General features: G+C 33.7%; 1 protein-coding gene across 2 annotated transcripts in view; it reads right to left on the reverse strand.

The window, feature by feature from the left end:
- The window catches only part of TOP2B (DNA topoisomerase II beta), a 66,789-nt gene that overhangs the window by 12,569 nt on the left and 30,949 nt on the right, over nucleotides 1-23,271 (reverse strand). For both annotated transcript variants that reach the window (XM_016940585.4, XM_009445032.5), the window contains exons 9-28: nucleotides 22,205-22,306; nucleotides 21,958-22,095; nucleotides 20,313-20,451; nucleotides 19,825-19,982; nucleotides 19,529-19,654; nucleotides 18,490-18,600; nucleotides 18,302-18,407; nucleotides 16,637-16,746; nucleotides 16,221-16,313; nucleotides 16,009-16,123; nucleotides 14,121-14,242; nucleotides 13,739-13,887; nucleotides 12,957-13,188; nucleotides 10,125-10,259; nucleotides 9,304-9,504; nucleotides 8,092-8,287; nucleotides 7,855-7,946; nucleotides 4,874-5,029; nucleotides 4,648-4,731; nucleotides 1,963-2,157 (exon numbers count right to left, since the gene is read on the reverse strand). In XM_016940585.4, coding sequence (XP_016796074.2) covers nucleotides 1,963-2,157; nucleotides 4,648-4,731; nucleotides 4,874-5,029; nucleotides 7,855-7,946; nucleotides 8,092-8,287; nucleotides 9,304-9,504; nucleotides 10,125-10,259; nucleotides 12,957-13,188; nucleotides 13,739-13,887; nucleotides 14,121-14,242; nucleotides 16,009-16,123; nucleotides 16,221-16,313; nucleotides 16,637-16,746; nucleotides 18,302-18,407; nucleotides 18,490-18,600; nucleotides 19,529-19,654; nucleotides 19,825-19,982; nucleotides 20,313-20,451; nucleotides 21,958-22,095; nucleotides 22,205-22,306 — 2,760 coding nt within the window. The remainder of the gene's footprint in view (nucleotides 1-1,962; nucleotides 2,158-4,647; nucleotides 4,732-4,873; nucleotides 5,030-7,854; nucleotides 7,947-8,091; nucleotides 8,288-9,303; nucleotides 9,505-10,124; nucleotides 10,260-12,956; nucleotides 13,189-13,738; nucleotides 13,888-14,120; nucleotides 14,243-16,008; nucleotides 16,124-16,220; nucleotides 16,314-16,636; nucleotides 16,747-18,301; nucleotides 18,408-18,489; nucleotides 18,601-19,528; nucleotides 19,655-19,824; nucleotides 19,983-20,312; nucleotides 20,452-21,957; nucleotides 22,096-22,204; nucleotides 22,307-23,271) is intronic.

Consider the following 23,271-nt stretch of genomic DNA (forward strand, 5'->3'; position numbering starts at 1 on the left):
AATTAGGTTTTTAAATGTAATAGTCTGCTAGAACTCAAGGAAAAGTGAGAACAAAGTAGCCAGGAGGAGAAACACACAGAGGCATACAGGTGCTAACACTGTATACCAAGAATTTGTGCATAGTCAGTGGGGAGTCACTGAAGATTTTTAAGCGTAACAATCAGACTGACTTTTTAGAATTTTCATTCTAGTAGTAAAATATAGAACTTAAAGGAATGAAGTAGAAAAGGGGAGAAATCATGATTAAATGACTAGAAACTGAGAGAGTTAAGAGGACCACTTTAAAGTATCTCAGAGAAAACACAAAATTCTAAGGCAATGTCAAATGGGGACCAAGATAAGGGGGTGGATTTTGGAATTACTTAGTAGGCAGTCAATAGGACTTAGTTACTGATTAAATGACAAAACTCCCAGGTTTTTGGCTTATATCATTGATGGCTGATAGTGTCATTAACTGGGAGAAGGCAAAGAACAGATTTTGAAATCAGGATAATGAGTCCAGTTTCAGACATGCTGAGTTTGATGGGCTTCAAGCATTCAAGTGGCTATGAGCTTGGCACTCCTGAAAGCATTATAGCTTAGGAACACAGATTTAGGGGCCATCAGTATGAATGGAATAAGCTCTGGGCATAGATAAGGTTACTTGAGGGGACCATATAAGGTAGAGAAAAGAATGCTGAGAAATGAATCTGACAAATGCCAACTGAAAAGAAACCATCTTCCGAGGGAGACAGGCAAGAGTATCTGGGTAAATGAACCTGTGTGCCGTGGGGAGCCAAGTAAGAGGAAAGTAGTAGAGACCTGAGTTTATCAGAACAGAAGAGAAAGGCTACTCTGGTGTCAAAATGCACCTACGCTTCAAATATTAGCTCTGCACAGAGAACTCTCCAATCTCTAACTCTAGCTCTTTAGGCTCATTTTCCAAGCTCTAGTAAGAATGAGGCTATATTCCCACCTACTTGTTGGACACATCTAAACGTATACTTTCTGGATTGTAAAAATCAACCTGTCCAAAAACATTAGCCTCTCTAAGACCAACATGCACCCTGTTTCCTCAGCTCTGAACATTTTTTCTGATGTTTCCTTCTTCCGGCTAACTCTGGTCAATCCTGCTTGAGGTTAGGTCAATGCCATTTTTTTTTTTTTAATCCTCAATAGCACCTATCAGTGCCAATGACACAGGATGTGCTTAGTAGTTTAAGGACAAACACAAGTAAATAGTAAAAGATGACAGAGTACTTTGTAAGCCAAACAGACCCTTTCCCACTCTAAGTCTTCTCTAATGGATTATGATGTAGCACTAAAGTTTATACTTTAAAGTTGATATACTTATGGTTGGGTTTTTGAAGGTTTTTGTTTTGTTTTGTTTTGGCTTCCAAGATTTTTATTTATTTATTTATTTTTTTTGAGATGGAGTCTCACTCTTGTCAACCAGGCTGGAGTGCAGTGGCACAATCTCGGCTCACTGCAAGCTCCGCCTCCCGGGTTCGCACCATTCTCCTGCCTCAGCCTCCCAAGTAGCTGTGATACAGGCGCCCACCACCACACCCAGCTAATTTTTTGTATTTTTTAGTAGAGACGGGGTTTCACCATGTTTGCCAGGATGGTCTTGACCTCCTGACCTCGTGATCCGCCCGCCTCAGCCTCCCAAAGTGCTGGGATTACAGGCGTGAGCCACCGTGCCCGGCCGGCTTCCAAGATTTTAACTTAGAAGGCAGCTGAGTGGAGTGTTTCTATTTCTCATTTTAAAAGCTGAATTAAGTAGCTCTTTACAATATGTGATCCTTTACCAATATGTTTTCCTTCTATAGATCAACTGCTGTCATAGAAGGATTTCCTATTACCATTGAAATATATTTTGAATAAAGCAAAGCATGATTTAAACACGCATTAAAATTTTTTAAATTATACATATATTTCATTATAGAAATGAGTCTATCAATGACAAGAGGTATGTCATACCTTCTTCTTCTTCAGCAACTTTTTGCTGGCATCTGCCTTCATAGCTGTAATTTCAGGAATTATTCTTCTGCCATAAGGTGAGGGCATTGTCTCTTCCAACTGGAGTTTCTTCACCTTAGGTTTGCCAACTTTACCTTTAATTGCTTTTCCAGACATTCCAGCCAGAACATCTTCTCGTTCTTGAGATTCCACTTTCTAAAGTATAATCATAAGGCAGAAGGAACATAAACAACTTCTTAGAAAAGATAGTCACTACTTCATAAAATACTGAAACAAATGTTATTCACTCAGTAAAGAATAAAGCTTTCCTTTTAACTTATCTAATTCAAGATTAAATAATGGAAAAAAAATAAAGAATTCTAAATCAGAAGACCTGGATTGTAATCCCAATTCATCTAACTAGTTTCCCATTTGTAATACGAGGGGGCAATAGTGACTAAATGACCTAAGAAGTCTCTGCCAATTCTTGGATCCCGTGATATATTATGGAATCAAGACCTCTGATAACCTAGTATCATCAAAATCCTAGCAAATCATATACAAAGGCAGTTCTGCTAATAAGTATGAAGCTATTTTTTTCTATTGCTTTAGTCGTAATAGAAAATATGAAAAAAAACCTCCTAAATGTAAATTAAAGTCAGAAAGTATGAGAAGTTAAAAGTGCCAATATAGTTAGATTGAACTTAGGCAGGTCTATGTAATGATAAATTAGGATATAATCATGATTAATATCCTAGATTTTGCATTTACCAGAATTATTCCTTAAAATAAGCTTTGAAAGGCACAAGGAAAAAATGACATTTCTTTAGAGATTTTTTTAAAAGATCTTTGTAGCACAACAGTTTAATAGAAATTACCCAAGCTTTGAAATCAGATAGTTCTGGATTTCAACTGCACTTCCACTTACTAGTTATGTATCCTCAGGAAATAACAGAGGCCAGTTGCAGTGGCTCACACCTGTAATCCCAGCACTTTGTGAGGCTGAGGTAGGTGGATCACTTGAGCCCAGGAGTTTGACACCAGCCTAGGCAACATAACAAAACCTCATCTCTACACAAAAATACAAAACTTAGCCAGATGTGGTGGCACACATGTCCCAGCTACTCAGGAGACTAAGGTAGGAGGACTGCTTGAGCCCAAGTGGTTGAGGCTGCAATGAGCCATGATTGTGCCACTGCACTCCAGCCTGGGTGACAGTGCAAGACCCGGTCTCAAAAAAAAAAAAAAAAAAAGCCAGATAATTTATAGAGCATCCATCATGTGCTAGGCATTTAAAAAATCCTGTGATCCCCATTTTATAGATGAGGAAAGTGGGTGTCTGAGAAGATGAGTAATTCTATAATGACATAATTCCTAAGAAAGTGACTTAACCTCTCCAAGCTTCAGGATCCTTATCTGTATAATACAGGTTAATGATAACCTCATTCATTTGAAGTTGTGGTGAGGGTCACTCTAAGCATTACATAGAAGGCTGTGCCAGTGTACAATAGATATTCAATTAATGTTATCATTAGACTTTAAATGATACAGAGAGACATGAAATTTAAGTCTAAATCTTTTTAAATGTTAAAAATAAATACATCCAGAATTTAAATAAGTTGTTTGGACCTATTTCATTAATTGTCAAATAATAAAATAAGATGATAAATTAAAAGTGAAAGAGTATTTTTTGCTAGGGTTGTTTTGAATGACGACTTTTCAATAGTGAGGAAATGTACAGGCATAACCACAAAAGTTTCCTGTGTTTCACTATATTAGTGACCAAATTTAAAGCAATATCAGGATATCAATAATATTAGGAATAATTTTTCTTTTAATATATGATGGCTTCATTTTTAATGAATAATTTTTAAATAAATTATAACTCAGCAGGAAACAATGTGCAAAAAAACTAATTAATGAACAATATACGGAAAGCACAAAAAAAGGAAGACTCACACTGCAGCACTTGAAAGATCGTTGAGGGAGCCTAGAAAAATAGCACTAAAAAATTCTAAATTCTTTTAGGCAGCTAATTTACCACACTTGTTCTTAAGAGTTCTAATTCTGACTTAGACCACTGAAGTAAAAGTAGAGCATGTAGACAATAAATCAACAAAGCAACTTTTAAAAAAAAAAGTAATATGAGTAATAAATGGTATTTTACATTTTGCTACTCAAAAATCAGGTATTCATAATGCTACCATTAATTCCAATATTTTAATTGGGCAATTTTAGAAAAGGTGTGCTTTTTATATCTCTACATTTTTTTTATTTTTTAAATTAGAATTCTACTTGGAAAAAACTATAACAATCAAATATTGAAATGTCTGTTATAAATGCAGAGACTATCATTCTACTCCTAAAATCAAAGTACTTACATTCAATTATACACACATATTAGCCTTACCTCTTTCCAGGAAAACATTAAACTGAATCAATTATTTAATCTAAAAATCAGTTAAAAATTTTTAACTAATTGAAAGCAGATTTAATTTATTCTAAATTTCAATTTCATAGCATTTAAATTCCTCCATACAAGAAGTTATTTATAACTTCACATAACTAGAAGCTTAAGCCTAACTCAACTTATAAACATATTAACCTTCACAGAGTTAAAGAAAACTTTAAGATCACTTAAAAGAATTTCATTCTTGTTCATAAACATTACTTTTCCAAATAAATTTTAATAGAGACTTAACCTACATCCAGTTCTTCAACAAATGCCGCTAAATCCTCTTTCCAAAGATCTGAAGGAGATTTTCTTTTAAGATCATTGACCTCTCGCCCCTATAATAAAAAAGTACAGTTTAAACATTCAATAGTTTTAAAACATATGAAGGATAAATCAAAATACTTATTTTTGGAAAAAGAAAAAGATACAGATAACACTGAAATAGTTTCAAACTATTTAACCCACAAAAGTTCATACTTTTGCATCTCTCTGTTTAATCAGTTCTTCAACTTTTTCTTTAGTAAGAGACCACAGAGACATATTTAAAATATAATTAAAATCTGGGCCTGAAGGAGTTCCTGAGTCGGAGGAACTATCATCATGCTGGTTTTGTGTTTCATCCTCTTCTGCTGCCTGTAAAAAATAACAAACTGTATATTAAAGTCTTGTATAGTATCAAATTAATGTTGAATTTTATTGAATAATTAGTTTAAAATTCTACAAGTGCTACACTATAAATGCTACATCTTCAGGATGGTGGGGTTATTTTGGATTACCTATAAAAATATATTTCCTTATAAAAAGTTTAAAATTTTCTAAAGACGCACAATAAGATCTTCAGAAGGAATGGTATACACTATCCCTATTTATCCAGGAATCTGATGAAAAATTAACTGATTTCCTCAGGTACTAAGTAACAAAATGAGAGGATACCACATTTTAAAGTTAATAGAGTAGAATTAATGTTTTATCACTGCATCTTGTCAGATTTTTATACTGGTGAGTGAATGAACAATCTGAAATACAAAATAAATACCAGTTATGAAAACTATTTTACAGTTGTAATAAATATGTTAAGGTACATTCACTCACTGAGGGTGAATTCTTAATAAAAACTTCTCTAAAGCCAGAATATTCATGTCAGGACTCAGAGAAAGTCCACTTAAGAATTTAAGAGTTGGTGAGTTAGAGTAAGAATTTCGTCAGGGTTTTGCTGAAATTTTATTCATCAGGCCCTTGTCTATAGAAACAGCTGCAACAAAAAAATTATTTTGTGCTAATATTAAATTTCAAAATACAATGAATTTAATAAAAGTTATTTTAGGTGATATCACCTTTAAATTTTTTAAAATAACAATAGCCATTAAATAAAATTTTATCTAAGTTGTTTAATTTAAAATGACTGAGTTAACCATGACACTCCATAAAGCAAAAAGTTTACTTCTGGTAACCAAAAGAGGAAAAAAAAAAAAAAAAGCTTTATAATTAAAATTTGTAAGCAAAACAATGTATATACACAAAGTACAGTTTACGTGTACTTCAGAAGTAAGATAAAAATTAAAACTGCAAAGCAAGATGCTTCATTATATAAACAAAAACTATAAATTTGATTAAGCCACATTAGCCAAATAAGGAATGCTATTGTTGAGTTGATAGATGATTAATAAGTACCTAGATAACTTACAATAAATAATTCTACACTTCTGAAAAATTCTTCATGAAACAGCTTGTTTCTATGGAGTATTCAGGTTGTTAGACAACTATAAAAATATCACTAGGATGCAACAAAATCCTGTTTAGACCCACATTTAGTGGGTCTAGTCTATTAGATCTAGGTTTTGACTACACCCAAAGTATTGTTAAGAAGTGTTCTATGAATATGTGTATCTATCACTGTTAACATAAATATGACTAAGAACACTTCCAGAAATTAAAAAAAAAAATAAACTTTGCAAGTTCTAATGACAAAATTCCATTATGCTTTACAAAAAACTTTAATCTTCTAATTAGCTACTTTATAATTCTCTTTTCTCCAACTCTGTATAATAGGACACTCTTGTAAGAGCAGTTCCTTTTGTTACCTGAACTCCCCAAAATGTACACATGGCCAAGATGCTGAAAAAATTCTGATGGTGGTAATGCAATAACTGAAATCAAGCTAGGCTTTACCCATAAATTCTACTTCCACCAGAAGGACATTCTGACACTGTAGAAATCTTTATCTTTTAAGACTAAGCATTAAAAATTCATCAGCTTACTAGTTACTTTTTTTAAAAAAAAACATATAGTTTAAACCAACGGTGATACAGAAAGGCAAGTGTTGTAGAAACCATAATTTGGGGTTCAATAAAACACATTAAGAGGAAAACAAAGGGCTTCAATCATCTTAACTCTGAATGCGCCCATCTTGTCCTACCGAATTTTCTTCAAATAATGAATAAGCCTATTATCTTAATATGTAATTGCTATTCTATATAACTTAGTCTAATTTTACTCACTTTAATATATGACTTTTATTGACTTCAAACTGAAAAATGTAAACAAAAGCAATATTTCAATGTAGTTTGATAAAAAATACAAAAACATTATGATTGAGAACTCAAGTACAGGGAAGTTTAAAGGTTCAAGTTATGTCACACAATTATAACTATGTTTTAAAGATGTTAATGTTATGGAATCATATATGCACAAAATAATCTAATACCCAAAAAATTAATCATTCAACTTTTCTTCCTCTTCTGTAATAAATTTCTGTTCTCAATCACAACGTTGTACTGTTGCTTAAATTTTTCTTTTAGTTATACAAAACATCAAAAAGCTAATTGAGGGGACTCTCAAAGCTTCAATATCCCATTCATTTAACTATTATTACTATTTTGTGATCTGCAATGGGCAACTTACTTAATAAAACATCAGACTTTTAATCTGAAGTTCCAGGGTTTAAATCTCTGGCTAAAAATCTAAGCATGAGGCAGAGCTTGGTGTTTGATAAATACTGTCTATAATAATTAACATTTTGTCTCTTGTCTTCCCCAGTATTAACCAAAACCAGATCAAGTGAGTGGTGACTGGATGCCATACTGTGAACATAGGCTGATTCTGGGTGCAACCAGTCTGATTCCCAGATAATATACATGTACCTCACAAAAACCACCACCACAACACCTTTTAATGGCAGACTCAGGAAAAAAGGTCAAGGAGACTGAGCTACCTTCTCACACCTGGAGGCATTTCTCCAGGCTCTGGTTGAGTCACACTGGCCAAGTGCTTTGTGGTGGGTGTGTACTATCAATTCCTGTACTTTATCTGTTCTGTGGATAAACAGAAGACTTTAGTCTCTAAATAGACAACTCAGCACCTTTAGTAGTACTAAATTTAAAATTTAGGGGTTGAATTTTTTTTGTTTTGGAAGTTGCTTTCAAAAGCTTCTCTGAATGTCTTTTTCTGCAAATGATTACCTTTTCTTGTGCTTCTTTCCAGGCTTTCACTGGGTCAGATTCATAACCTCTCTGGACTAACATTTGAATCAAATCTTTCTTTGACCTATTCTCTATGTGAGGGAAAAATAAAGTTAGGATCAAGATAAGAGATTCAATTTGTATTTGCTTATATTCTACTGATAAAAATGTCTTCTATTAATAAAGTTTTTTTTTCCATTTTAACTAATGTTCAAATTTTTAAAGGTTGTATCTTACCTATAGTAATTTTCCCTTGTATCTTCTCTAAAATGAAACGGGCTTGATTGTTAAGCTTTGTAGATTCTGCTCCCAACATTCCCACAAGCCACTCCTTACGTAAACCGTAATAACTTAATCGTAAATCAAAGAATTCTTTCAGAATGTCTTGCACAGTTTCATATTTCTTCAGACATCCCATATGATCAAAAAGTACCTAAGCAAAACACATATACTTTGCAGATCATATAGATCTGTACTGGTATTTTAACTTATATAACATCTACAATACTTAAAATAACCATAATATATAACCATAATGCATGTGTGTGAACACAGACTACCCCTAAAAACCATTAAACAGAACTAAGACTATTAAGCACATTTCTGTAAATATTTCTTTGGTGACTGCAAGCCAATAAATTCAATTCTCACAACAACAAAAGTATTTAGGAATAATATTGAAAGACAAAAATAGGCCTTAAAAAAAGGGCTCTTAAAGTAGCCATAAAACCACCTACAAAAATGATTTTTCCCCAAACTGAAAACATACATATTCTATTGCTAAGTTTAAAAATGTTCAAGTTTTTCCTCCCCCATATATTCTGTGTATACGCATTTGTCCCCTTTCTCTCGCTTTCACATTTACTTGTGCTATAATCCAGTCACCCAAACTCCTCTCTATCCTTTTTCTTTCTTCCATCAGCCTTTCTCAGCGGATTATGGCACTTTTTCTCAGCCACTGTACTATTGCTGAACTTTTTTTACTTTTTTAGATCTAAAAGCTAATTTGGAATGGAACTTGAATCACACACTTAAAGTTTCTACCTTCCTCCCCAGTTGTATAAATAAAGATAAATGTGCAAGTTTAATAAAGCAGATTAGAGTTATGAGTACTCTACAGTTAAAATGCTAATAGAGATGGCCATAAAGTACACAAAGGCCCTGCAATAACCACTCTCATAACTTTTAGTCAATGTGTGTGAAGATGTGTGTATCCTGTGTTTTCAAGCCCAGATGCATAAACACAGAGTTGAGAATAAGGGTAGTGGACAATACTAGAAGAAAGAAATGTGCCCCTAGAATCTTCAGCAAATCTGCAGGATGGGAAAAAAAAAAAAAAAAAAAATGCCTTCAGGCTTACTATAGCCACTCCCATCATGAAACCAATTATAATAATCCGACTTATACCATGTAAGAAAGATTAAATTAACAGTAAATCTAATAAATTACCATGGAATTACAAGTAAGAGTAGTTTGAAGTTTAAAAACTTTATGCAGTCCAGCAGCTTCTGCTTGTGCTAGTTTCTCTTCAGTCATTTTCACCACAAATTTCACAGTTGTGTCAGTATGATATTCTTTATAATCAGAAATTAATGCTGGTGTTTTATCTGTTCCATTTAGCATAGGTTCTAAAACCTGTTCTTTATATACCTATAAAAGATTTAAAAATTAGTGATTCTTTTCATGACACACTCTCATGTTCTCATACTACAAGTCATACAGTCTTGAAAATTCTCAACTCTCATGGGGAATTAAAAAGGAAACCTCAATCTCTATCATCTCCTATCCAATCAGTATAGAAGGCAATATATAGGGATCTCGGTGGTGGGAAAAGACATAAGAAGTAATGGTGCTGACCCACTCATACTCTAAAGGGCAAGATAAAGGCTGAGTATGAAAAGGATGACATCAACTAGAACTGTCAAGAGATGACATGCATACTTTTAGATTTGTAAAGCTGATGCTGACATGAATTTACTGACCATATTTACAAGAATTAAAAACACTGTCATATTCTACTCCTTTTATTTTAAATAAATACAAAGATAATAGTCTATAAAAGCCTTACCTAACATAAGTCATACTACGCTACTTAGATATAAATACTATTTAAATATTCAAAGCACAAATTCAACTGAAGGGTAAAAGAAGGTACAGGAATTTTTTAACACTACGCACGCTTAGGACCAACAACGGTGGAATCATCCTTACCAGAAAAAATTGCTTAATACACTGCCCTTCCCTCAGGCAGATCACATATTTACACTGACCTGTGTCCAAGTTCTAACTGGAAGCTCTGTAATTTCTACTGTGTTTCTGTCCACTACAAATATTTCACCACTGACTGCATACTGGTTTTGACCAAGTTCTTGAATCGTGCCTTTAAAGTTTTTGTAGTTTGGAAGCTGTAGAGAAAAAGGTAAATAGCATTGACTTCTCTCTTGAGTACCAGTACCATGAGTCTATGGTCTAACATTGACAGATTAACACAACTGAAACAGAATTTCTCATCCTCAATTGTCCCTTTCCAACTGATCAATTAAGCCTGAATTCATAGCTTCTGTTCATACAACCTGAACATCCTCCAATCTCAAAATGTTAGTATCATCTTTCCTAGTCTTCCTAGAACACTACTTTCTTTCAGCCTACTTCCCCTACACCTACTTCTCCCCTAGATCAATATCCTTTAAATTCAAACTCCTTGGGCCTTACATTGAAAGCATTTCATAGTCTGGACCCAATCTGGCTTTCAATTTTTTCTCTAATGATTTGTCTTACAAAACCACTACTCTTCTCCCATATTTTGTTTGACTATTTTGAATATTCTCACTTTCACTCTATCCACAAGTCCTGACACATAGTCAGGCCCAACCCCATTCCATTCATCATTCATCTACATAAATCTTACTCATCCTTCCCAACTGAATTACAAGTCCTCTCTCCCTCTTCTAAGTTTTTGTTTGTTTTGAGACAGGGTCTCCACTTTGTCACCCAGGCTGGAGTGCAGTGGCACGATATCAGCTCACTGCAGCCTCAACCACCTGGGCTCAAAGGATCCTCCCACCTCAGCCTCCCAAGTAGCTGGGGTTACAGATGCGTGCCACCATGTCCAGCTAATTTTTGTATTTTTGTAGAGACAGGGTTTTGCCATGTTGCCCAGGCTGGTCTTCAACTCCTGAGCTAGTGATCTGCCCAGCTCAGCCTCCCAAAGTGCTGGGATTATAGACATGAGTCACTGCACCTGGCCTATTCTAAAATTCTTATTCGTTATTATCATTAAGAAATTGAGTATATAGGCCGGGCACAGTGGCTCATGCCTGTAATCCCAGCACTTTGGGAGGCCGAAGCAGGCGGATCACTTGAGGCCAGGAGTTCGAGACCAGCCTGGCCAACACAGTGAAACCCCGTCTCTACTAAAAATACAAAAATTAGACAGGCATGGTGGCGCACACCTGTGGCCCCATCTACTCAGGAGGCTGAGGCAGCAGAATCACTTGAACCTGGGAGACAGAGGTTGCAGTGACCCAAGATCACACCACTGTACTCCAGCCTGGGTGACAGAGTGAGACTCTGTCTCAGAAAAAAAAAAGAAATTGAGCATATAGCATAGCATTTCTTCTGGCATACCAAGCAACTATCAATATCGTTTGTCACTGTTAAACTTCAAGCCTTGATGCTTTGATGTCTTGTCTTGACAACTGTTTAACTTTTCAAAGATAAAAACCATAGCTCTTTATCTCACCACTTAGCACAGTTTCATACACATAGTAGGCACATAAGAACCATGTATTGATCAAATACACTATCTTAACAATCTAAAATCCATTTAAAAATCCAAAACCATTTCAGTAAAACACTATCATTAAAAATTTGATGCTTATGTTAGAAATATTTTGAAGTACTTTGAAGTATTTAAGAGAAAAAGCAGAATATATGTCTTATTGCTAAAGAATAACTTTCACTTTAAAATACAAAAATGAAATAAAACTTGGAAAAATACATCAAAATATTGTCTCTATATTGTGGGTTTATGGATTTTTTTACTCTTTGCTTATCTATATTTTCTACAATAAACATTATCATTTTGGTAATAAAAATACACTTTTCTCCAGGTAGTTTTAAATCATGAGGAGGAAGGAAGGACATTTTTCTTGGAGGAGGTCTGAGCAGAGTGAATGATACAAGAAAACAACAAACAAAAAAAAAATGGGGATTTTATTTTTTTTTTATTTTTTATTTTTTTTGGGAGACGGAGTCTCATTCTGTTCCCCAAGCTGGAGTGCAGTGGCGCAATCTCGGCTCACCGCAACCTCCACCTCCTGGGTTCAAGCGATTCTCCTGCCTCTGCCTCCCAAGTAGCTGGGATTACAGACGCCCTCCAGCACACCCGGCTAATTTTTGTATTTTTAGTAGAGACAGGGTTCCACCTGGTTTGGTCAGGCTGGCCTAGAACTCCTGACCTCAGGTGATCCACCCACCTCGGCCTCCAAAGTGCTGGGATTACAGGCGTGAGCCTGAGCAACACCTAATTTTTTTTGTATATTTAGTAGAGACGGGATTTCCCCATGTTGGTCAGTCTGGTCTCGAACTCCTAACCTCAGGTGATCGATACGCCTTGGCCTCCCAAAGTGCTGGAATTACAGGTGTGAGCCACCACGCCCAGCCTTGGGGATATATTAAAATATATACAAGGTAGTTTGTTTTCTGTCTTTTTACAAATGGTACACTAATGAATACAATGTGTTTTTAAGCATCCTTACAAACTATTAAGCGGTAGTTTGAGAACAGAAACAAGGTTACACATAATTTTATCAGAAAAGGATTGTTTTCTATTAATATATGGTTTAGAGGTTTGAAAACCTGGAATATGAGGTGTTTCTAAATTTAAATAAACAGTTTCTCCCCATGAAACTTACCTCCAAAACTCATTCCAAAGTTTATACTTTTTACTGTAGGCACATATCAAATTATACCCTAATTAGGTCTTTACGGTCTACAATATGTTCTAAAATAAAAATGTTCCATTACTTTTCTAAAATGACGGGAATTTGTAGTTTATGCATTATCATTTGTTAAATAAATAATAAGTTCCAAATAATTACCATGGGATGAGGATCCAGGCCATCTAGCATTCGTCTGACATTGTTCACAATTTCCCTAGCATCATAGTTGGGTAGTTTACAAGCCCATCCAGTACCAATGCCCTCAGCACCATTTATTAAAACCATGGGAATTATAGGAATATACCACTCAGGCTCTACACGTTGATTATCATCATAAAGGAACTTAAGGAGGTTGTCATCCACAGCAGGAAAAAGTAGCCTTGCTAAAGTGCTAATGAAAACAAAAAGAAGCAAATGAAAAAATGTCATGGCTTTGGGAAAGAAAACTTTATACATAATTAAAAACTTCACACTGCAAAAACAAATCTTTTAAAGAGAATGCATTTTTAATAATTTTGATTACATCTGCTTAATAATAAAATTTGCCTAACTGTATTATTCAAATGCATCTTTCTCTCAGTTACAAGACCAGAATAAAATAGTCCTATTTTACTTATGTACTTACCTACCTGATTTAATATTGATAACTTTTAAAGAATTTCCTATTACTCTAAATAAAGTACATAACCCATCTTCAGCCTAAAGAGTAAAGTTGGTGAGAAAAACATCCTTAATTCACTAGGACTGATTTCACCAACAATTCATAACAATTAAGGTCAACAGACTTCATTCTATTTGTGGTCAAATAATTTGGAACATTCACCTTCTAAGTAGAATAACCAGACAATCACATCTCTCCACAGCTATAATTCCATCGAACATTTAGTTAGTTGGTTCCAAATCAAATCAAACTTTATACCATTATATCAGCAAATATTTACCTTAACATTGTGAAAATATAACGAGGGCTTGCAGCATCTTTGCCACCATGAAGCCGAGTTCCAAACTGACCAATAGGCTGAAGCAAGTTAATGTTGTTACTTCCCACAAAGTTCTGAGCCAAATTCACAATAGTCATCATCAATGCTTGCTATACAACAGAAGGCAGAACATAACATTAATATTCTAAATTTTCTATAATTACTCCCCAACTTGAATTAAAATCCAAGTGAAGAATAAAGGCTTTAGAATCTCACTAATCTGTATATTCTCTTAATTCTTTTACATTTCCAAAGACTTTACTAAAGGAAAAATACTATGTGTAATTATCATTCTTCAAGACAATAATTACAGTTCTCAATTGATTCCAATCTTAATGCTTACTTCTCCATGATGATAAGCCGACATCTCAGCAACAGAGCCAGCCAACTGGGCAACTTTTACTTCACGTTTATCATTCCTCTTGAAACAGGTAAATAAAACTTTCCGCTGGCCAGGTTTAAAGCCTATTTTTAAAAGAGCTCTTTTAAAATGTTACTTCAAGATATAGTTGTAACAATTCAGGGGAATAAAGCAAAGATACAATTTGCTTTTCAAGAACACCAGTAAAATTGTTACTTGAGATTCTGTAACAAAGTGAGTACATACTAACACGTTTGTTTTGTTTGTTTTTTTTCCCTAGAAAGCCATCTGCAGGTATATACTAAGATGTTTTTATGCCATCTCCATCCACTCCAAAAGTGAACTGCCAATTGAAAGACAACATTCTGGCCTTAAAGAATCACCTAGTGGCAACCAAACTCCTTTAACAGTAGTTTCCAAACACTCAAACAACCAAAACGCCATTTGTAGCTAACTAAATTGCCAGCATGCCACCAAGGAGCCTGAAATCTATTCTAAGTATCCCACATCAGGAAAACCCTTATAAAAAGCGATTTATTGTGGTAGTGAAGAATAAAGGCTTTAGAATCTCACTAATCTGTATATTCTTCTCAACTTGGCCATTTACCATGTGACTAAGCAAATAACTAGTAAGTCTATGTCCTCATCCAAGTAATAGAAATAATTACTTTCCTAATATAGTTATCATAAGGATTGCATGAAACAATGTGAGCAAATCACTCTGCTCCCTTACCATTCTTCTTGCTCTAGGCTAAGCTTGTCCAACCCGTGGCCCACGGGCTGCATGTGGCCCAACACAAATTTGTCAGTTTTCTTAAAACATCATGAGGTTTTTCGTTTGTTTGTTTGTTTTTGCGATTATTTTTGTTTTTTGGGTTTTTTTGCAATTATTTTTGTTTTTTGTTGGTTTTTGTTTTAAGCTCATCAGCTATCGTTAGTGTTAGTATATTTTTACATGTGGCCCAAGACAATTCTTCCTCTTCCAATGTGGCCCAGGGAAGCCAAAAGGTTAGACACCCCTGGCTCTAGGCCAATAAGCACAGTAACAATCTTTTCAGTATATGCTATCACTGTAATCATACTGGACCCAGAGTATGGTAAAAACATGAGGATGATAAAATATGGCAACTTCTTTAAAAATTTTGTAATCTAATTCTAGAGGCAAAATGAACAAAGGTAAAATAAGAGGTACATAATAATTGGTATAGAAGTTTAGGTATCTAAGACCAATTTAGAGTAGAATTGCTAGGAAGGCTTCGTAGAAGAAAGGCGATTTGTGGCTAGAACTTGAGGGATAGGTAGAAACATCTGCTATTACCAGAAAAGCCAAGCAATACAAAGATCAACAAACTTCATAAAGGTTATGAGAAAAAAAAAAGTTCTAAATAGAAGATCAAAATCTGCTTCAACTAACGAGAAATAGTTTCTAAATTTTTTTCAAATTAGAAATAGTTCCTAAATTTTTTTCAAGTTAAGTTAAAGCATTAGGCTTTGGGTAATACGGAATAAAAGCTTTTTAAAATTTAATCTCTGATAAATATTTTAGAAATTATCAAAGTTCCATTTTACTTTTTTAGAAAATCTGCAGACAACTTGGGCAAAAGCTTTAAGACTTTTAAAGTTAATTTTCCTGAAAAACTCGGAAAAGGTTTAAAAGTTTCAAATTAAGGAATATTAAAGATTTCAGCACTATGAAAACATAAAACAAAAGCAAAATCAAAAAGGCCTTAAATTCCTCTGAATAAGCTCTTCATATACAAGATTTAAAGTAAGAATTTTAATATGTATCATAAGGATGGCTTAAAGTACATGAAATTAAACTACAGTAAATAACATTAAAAAATGAGGTTTTTAAATAAACATTACTCACCATCAACAAGAGATGGTATAGATCTTTCATTGTCTGAGTTTGAGAAGAGAATCAATTCCTTGTTGATGAAATCATTATAAGTCAAATGCTTTGTTGCAGTACCATATAAAAATTGCTAAGAGAAAAGTTATACAGCAATATTATCATTATTACTGCATGAATTCTAGTCTCTCTCTCCTTCTTCCCCCAGGTCACCACTCTTTAAGACTAACCTCTGGTAAGCCATGTAGCCTACGCTGTCTCCGGTCTTCCATAAAATTTGTTAACCATTCTTTTCTGTCATCAATCTTCTTCTTACTAAATGCCTGAAAGATTCCAGGTAACGATTTTGCACATTAAAAATAAAATAAATTTTATTACAAAATTAAAATGTATAAGTGGCCAATAACTAATTCTTAATTTCTGGAAAATTAGGTTATTTTACAATATTTTAATCAAAAACACATTTAAACTAAGGTCTTTCAATTAAAGAAGTTTATACAAGCACAGCATCATCTGGGGGAAAAATTAGAATTAACTAGCTTGAGCATTCAAAAGAGACTTATCATAGGGAACCAGGACTGGGAGGAAAGGAATAGAAGGTAGGGGGATGGCTAACAAAAGCTTTTAAAAAAATTAACTTAATTACCAAGGTAATGGCAGCATCATCTTCAGGACCAGCATATCTAAACAAGATGCGATGCCTTTCCATATCAGCAAAATATTCCTTTGCTTCTTTAGCTGTACTAGTACCCAATCCTGCACAATTTTAAAAATAAAAGTGAGTCATGAATATCAATGTCTGTTTAAAACCATCAAGTAAAAAGCTGGTGGAAAAGTTGTAATAGATGGATCAAGCTGGCAACACCTATACTAAGTGATCAATCTTAATAAGCAACTAAAGACAAAGTAGACATTAGATGCTTCCTGATGAAAGCACACAACGCTACCTATGAAATGTTTTTGCCAAATAAATGTAACCCAAATCTGATCACGCCTCTGATTTAACCATCAGTTAACAGAAAATAAGGGCAAAGGAAAATACTATATATTAAATGTAACTAGAGGAATATAATTAACAAAATCCAGAATGTGGAATATTACACAGAACAAACAACCCAACTTCTTTAACAAATAAATTACAAGGAAAAAATATAAAAAGAGAAATGCTATATTAATAAACTTATCAACCAAATGCAATGTGTGGACCTTACTTGGATCCTGACTTTGGAAAAAAACAAACAAACTCAGGCCAAGCATGGTGGCTCATGCCTGTAATCCCAGCACTTTGGGAGGCTGAGGTGGGCAGATCACTTAAGGCCGGGACTTCTAGACCACCCTGGCCAACACAGCAAAACCCCACCCATACTACAAATAGCCAGGCATAGTGGCACATGCCTGTAATCTCAGCTACTTGGGTGGCTGAAGCATGAGAATCACTTGAACACATGAGGAAGAGAGCCGAGATCCCACCACTGCACTCCAGCCTGGGCAACAGAGCAAGACTCTATCTCAAAAAAATAAAAACAATTAAAAAAAAAAACGAAATAAAAATAAAAATAAAAAACTCTAAAAATAAACAATTTTAATACAGTCCAGGGGAATTTTAACACTGGCTGGGTATTTAACATTATTTAAAAAAAAAAAAAAAGGGGGGGGAGCCAGGCATGGTGGCTCACACCTGTAATCCCAATACTTTGGGAGGCCAAGGTGGGTGGATGGCTTGAACTCAGGAGTCCAAGACCAGCCTGGGCAACAAACCAAAACCCCATCTCTACAAAAATACAAAAATTAGCTGGGTGTGGTGGCACACACCTGTAGTCCCAGCTACTTGGGGGGCTGAGGCAAGAGGATCATTTGAGCCCGGAAGGTCAAGGCGGCAGTGAGCTGTGTTCATGCTACTGCACTCCAGCCTGGGTGACAAAGCAAGACCCTGTCTCAACAACAATAGGATATTAAAGAAGGTTATGATAATGGTATTATGGGTTACTTAAAAAAATTCTTTCAGAAATACATACTGAAGTAGTTATAGGTGAAATACTAGACTATAATGTCTGGAAGTTTTTTCAAACTAATGGAGTGGCAATAAAGGAGGTTTACAGGAAACAAGACTAGCCATTGAAATGGTGATCCCATTCAATGGAATCTATTACACTATTCTACTTGCATACATTTTTCTATAACAATACTTTAAAATCAGTGATAGCTATTTTCGAAGTCTAAAATAGTCAAACTTTCAAGTCGTCTTTTAGATTGCTTTCATAAGAATACATTTATATCAGTATTTAAAATCTAAGTATTTTAAAATACAAACCTTTATAGTACTTTATTTTCCAGGCTTTCTGGTTTTCTATATGTTTTTTCCATTCGTCAAATTCAGGAATACTGTAGAAGGAAAGTTCCTGCTTATTTTTGCTTGCCTTAAATTAATTAAAAAACAAAATTAGTTTTTCTGCTACCCTTTAAGACAACAATATAAAAATATATTAATGCAAAGAGTACCTTTACAATAGGAGTAATGAACTCTTCGAGAAAACCATGCTTCAAAAGTGATGGCCAATTGTGATGGATGAAATTAATAAGCAGGCCTTTTATGTGAGAACCATCTTGATCCTAAATAAATGTTAGTAAAGTAAAAAATGTTGTAATACTTTTATAAAATGATTACTTATATAAACAAATTTTAAAACATGTGAATGCAAAAAACCAAAATTCTTAATTTTAGAAATGCATTTTACAAAAGCTATTAAGATGATCATACTAAATTTTTTAATACGCAAATAAAGAATATAGTAGTAATAGACTGAATCTGTCATTATAAAAATATATTATCATTTTATCTGTTTTATAGTTTCCCCAGATTTCACTAAAAGAATGATTTAAGGATAGAAAATACATAAAATAAAACATGGTTATAATGCCACCTTAATGGGCAATGGTAGGGAAACCCAGGTAATACAGATATTCACAAGTCTTCCCTAGATAAAAAATTGGAAAATTTCTGCTTAAAACTATATATTAATAGCAGTTTTTTCAGTTGCAGATTTTCTCTACAAATACTTTAGAGTGCATAAGAGAAAACAGTTGAATGCATCTGAAATTCTTCCTTTTCAATTTTCTAGTTCTTTCTTGATTACCATCATTTTACTATTTAAGTCCTGGTATTTGTGCATTCCAAATCATGCCATCATGTATAAATATTAACCCTTATCATTAATCTTTCTTACTTGTTAATTCCATAATTTTGTTCCTACTTGTAGGTAGGCTGCTATATTACCAGACTGTTTTATATTCTCCTCATATATATTGCATTTTAAAATACTCTTAAGTAACCCATAAGATAGTTACCCCAAAAATCAGACAATGTAAAATGTGCTTCATAAAAATGTTTCCACTAAATGACGTGGTTTTTTCATTTTTTCCTCCTGATGTATAATCACTTTCAGTTATACCATCTTCGGGCAAGTCTCATAAAACAAATATTAAAGGGAGAATCTGAAGAAGACATGAATTTGAAATATGTGGTAACTTTAAAACCAACCTGATCGGTCATAATCATAATCTTTCCATAGCGTAAGGTTTTCAGAGATTCTGCATCATCGTAACTTTTCTTATATTGTAGACCAACTATTTTAATAATATTATTTATTTCAGCATTTTCCATGATCTGTTCAAAAAGGAAAAGCACTGAGAGTAGTTTGAAGTGTTGAAATATACAATGAGTCAGAAATTACATTTAAAAATTCGAGAAGTTTAGTAAAGTATTAGAAATGTCATATGTATGTGTGCATGTGTGTATACATATATATATATATATATATACACACACATACATACCTGTTTATGAGAAGCTTCCCGTACATTAAGAATTTTGCCCCTGAGTGGAAAAACTCCATATCTGTCTCGTCCAATCACACCTAATCCAGACACAGCCAGTGATTTGGCAGAGTCTCCCTCTGTTAATATCAGTGTACACTCCAGGGAATGTTTACCACCTGAGAGAAATTTAAAATTATACATAGTAAAAATTTCTCATACTTTCACTGATGAGAAAAATGAAGTCAGAAAATTAACATTAGAATGCTGACAGTGAAGACTATAAAAGTTATTTTACATTATTGCTCAGTATAAATATTAAGTCTATTTTATTAAATTCCTATCCCCTGAAAATTAGTAATATGTTGTGTATGTGATAATTTCAATGAAGTAAAATCATACTCTGAATGGAAAATCATAGTCTAACTATATGTAGAAAATAAAAAAATTCTGTAACTAAATAAAAGTGAAACTTAAATCAAAATCTTATTTAAAAATATCAATCTTACCAGCATCATTAGCATCATCCAGTTTGGGAATACCTTTGATTTTACTGTATTTTACTGATGAACACTTCTTATTCAGCTGAGTCTGAGCCTTAAATTTCACCCAGTTCAGGATACTTTCTACAATGCCACAATTAGAGGCCTAAAAATAAAAGAATAATGGTATACAAACAAGCTGAAAATTCATACATTTAGCTAAAATGTATAGGGCCTAATGCAAGACCTGGAATCTGTGCAATTTTAAGGTATTTTAGGGCAAAACAATAATGGTGATAAGCATCATGATACATGCTAATCAGCTTTTACTCAACTACTGTAAAATTAAAGCTAAAATATAAATACATGAAAAAGGATAACTTTTACATATGAGAAACATTCTATTATAATAAACTCCGTGAGGAATATGCATTGCTCTTGTTACAAATTAATTTTATTAAAATTAACACAGTGAAAACAGATCCACACATGAACCTACTAGCCGGCAAATTCTAGACGTTGACATTTCTGACATCCTCCAATACAAAATGTGAGTCTTTAATTCACTACGACAAAAAGTATTAACCTAAAAGGAACATTAGGATAACCTTGGTAACTTATGAATAGACTTTTATTCTTTAAATAGCTTGGTAATAAAGATTTCAACATTACATATTGTTTGTACTCTGCAGTGAATCAATCTGTGGCAAGATGTTAACCCAGACAGAAAAAGGAAAAGAAAGTTAAGCATCTCCAACTCTAAGTCCTAAAAGTTTTTTTATCATCCTCGGTGATTTGATGTTAGGTATATAAAATAGCTTTCTGGAATGTTTAAGACATAAACAAAAGAGGTGAACTGTGTTGTCAAATTTAAACTTAGTGCACCTAAAATGAAAAAGTATAAAATTTAAAATCAAATCACTTCATCAAGGAAACAATTGTTATGAGGACAGAAATTTGGGAAAGCATTAATATAGCATAATTTGTACTCAGAATTCATTAAGATTAGATCCAAAAGTACTATTTCTACAGGCCTTAAGTTAGAACCTAAAAAACAACTTTTGTTTTTGTTTCTGATAATCTACTTTTCGGAATTTGAGAAATACATTAGTTCTAGGGCAGTTATAGAGCATTTCCCCACCAAAATTCCAAAGAGGAGAGGCTGTGATTGATTCATCTCCATTATTTATTTGTGCTCTCACCTTATTTTAGAGAAGTTAAGGTAGCCTAAAAAAATTATGTGGAAAGCAAAGCAATTTAAGAACATGTAGAAAATAGTACATTTTGTTATACATGTTACCACAATTTTTAAACATGTATAAAGATAAGAATCAGTAGATCAAGTTGAAATGAGACTAGAAAAGATGAAAGAGTTGCATAAGGATCTGGACATCTGTTAGGGGAAATCTGACCTTTACAATGGTCAATACAAAGCTAAAAATGCAATTAGTTACATAATTCCCTACTTTAGTTCTTGGCAAAACAATTGTTTTAGGAAACATTAAAGTCTACCCTTTAAAGTTATCAAATTAAGCAGATTAGTTTGTAGTGCAAGCATGTTTATACCCACAGTTAATACGATGAAAGAAACTAATCACAAATAAAGTAAATCAAGAAAACTACCTAATCAACTCTTAATAACAACAATAAAAAAAATACAAGTTTTACTCACTGCTTTAAAAAATTTTTCTGACAGCTGGCATTTAGACCCAAAACTTTTGGGCTGCAGAGTCATGTTTTCCTTAGTCTGAGAATCAAAAGTTGGATTTTCAATAAGGCAATTAATAAAAACCCATATATGGTTTTTTACCTGTTGAAAACATACCAAAAAAAGTCAATATCAGAGCTGATATTTAGTAATTCAGTATATATATAATGCATATGTATGCATCATATACAATATATAACACATCCCTTACTTGAAATGGTTTCACTGATACACCAGCTTTGTTCTTTTTCTTAACTACTTCAATCAGTTTACCAACAACTTGATCTACCACATAATCCACGTGCCGTCCACCCTAAAGAAAAAAAAATACATGAAATCTGAAATCCTGTATTGTTAAAGTAGCAAAATACTTTATCTGTATTATAAACCCTATTTTCTAAAAGAGTAATAGAGTCTCAGAATGAGAGTTGAGATTTTAAAAAAATAAGACATTTTGGCTACAGAGCCAATAAACCAACCGCTGTGTTTCTTTTCTTTTTTTATTTGTTTTTTTTCCTCACTTCAATTCTAACACCAATTCTCGGGTGCTTTCAACACCAGCAACCAATTCTCTGATTCTCCAGACACCAAATGGATGTTCAACAATGTAATTCAATTTTGATACTAACTACCTGGAGTTAGCACAAGTATTTAGGGTTGGTTAAGGGCTCAATCCCACAGGACTCCCCACACTTCAGATGCCAGTCACAAGTCCTAGGCCTCCTGTACTTCTAACGAACCTATGACCCACTCCTCAGGAATGATAATTTGCTGGAACAGGTCACAGAACTCAAGAACACACTTTACTTCATTTACAAGTTTTTTATATAGGATCCAGCAATAATAGCCAAATGGAAGAGATGCATAGGGCATAGTACAGGGGAAAGGGTACACAAAGCTCCATGCCTTACCCAGACATGCCACCCTCTTGGCACCTCAAATGTATTCACCAACCTAGGAGTTCTGTGAACTCCATTGTTCAGGAGTTTTTACAGAGCTTTATCACATAGCCATAATTGATTTTTAACTCGGTCACCAGCCCCCTCTCCTCTCCCCAGAGGTTGGGGAAGGTGGGGCTAAAAGTTACAGAAAAAGGAATTTGTTATTCTAAATTTCATAAAACATAAATATGTTCAACTACAAACACTAATCATATAAATTTATTTCTCAATAATTGTTTAAATAAATTTTAATACAGCAATTTCATAGAAAATAGGTTTTTGTTTTCATAAGTCAATTCTTATTTAACAAAAACAGATTTGGGTTTTTTGAGGGTTG

The sequence above is a fragment of the Pan troglodytes genome, chromosome 2 (assembly GCF_028858775.2).
Source record: "Pan troglodytes isolate AG18354 chromosome 2, NHGRI_mPanTro3-v2.0_pri, whole genome shotgun sequence".
Lineage (NCBI taxonomy): Eukaryota > Metazoa > Chordata > Mammalia > Primates > Hominidae > Pan > Pan troglodytes.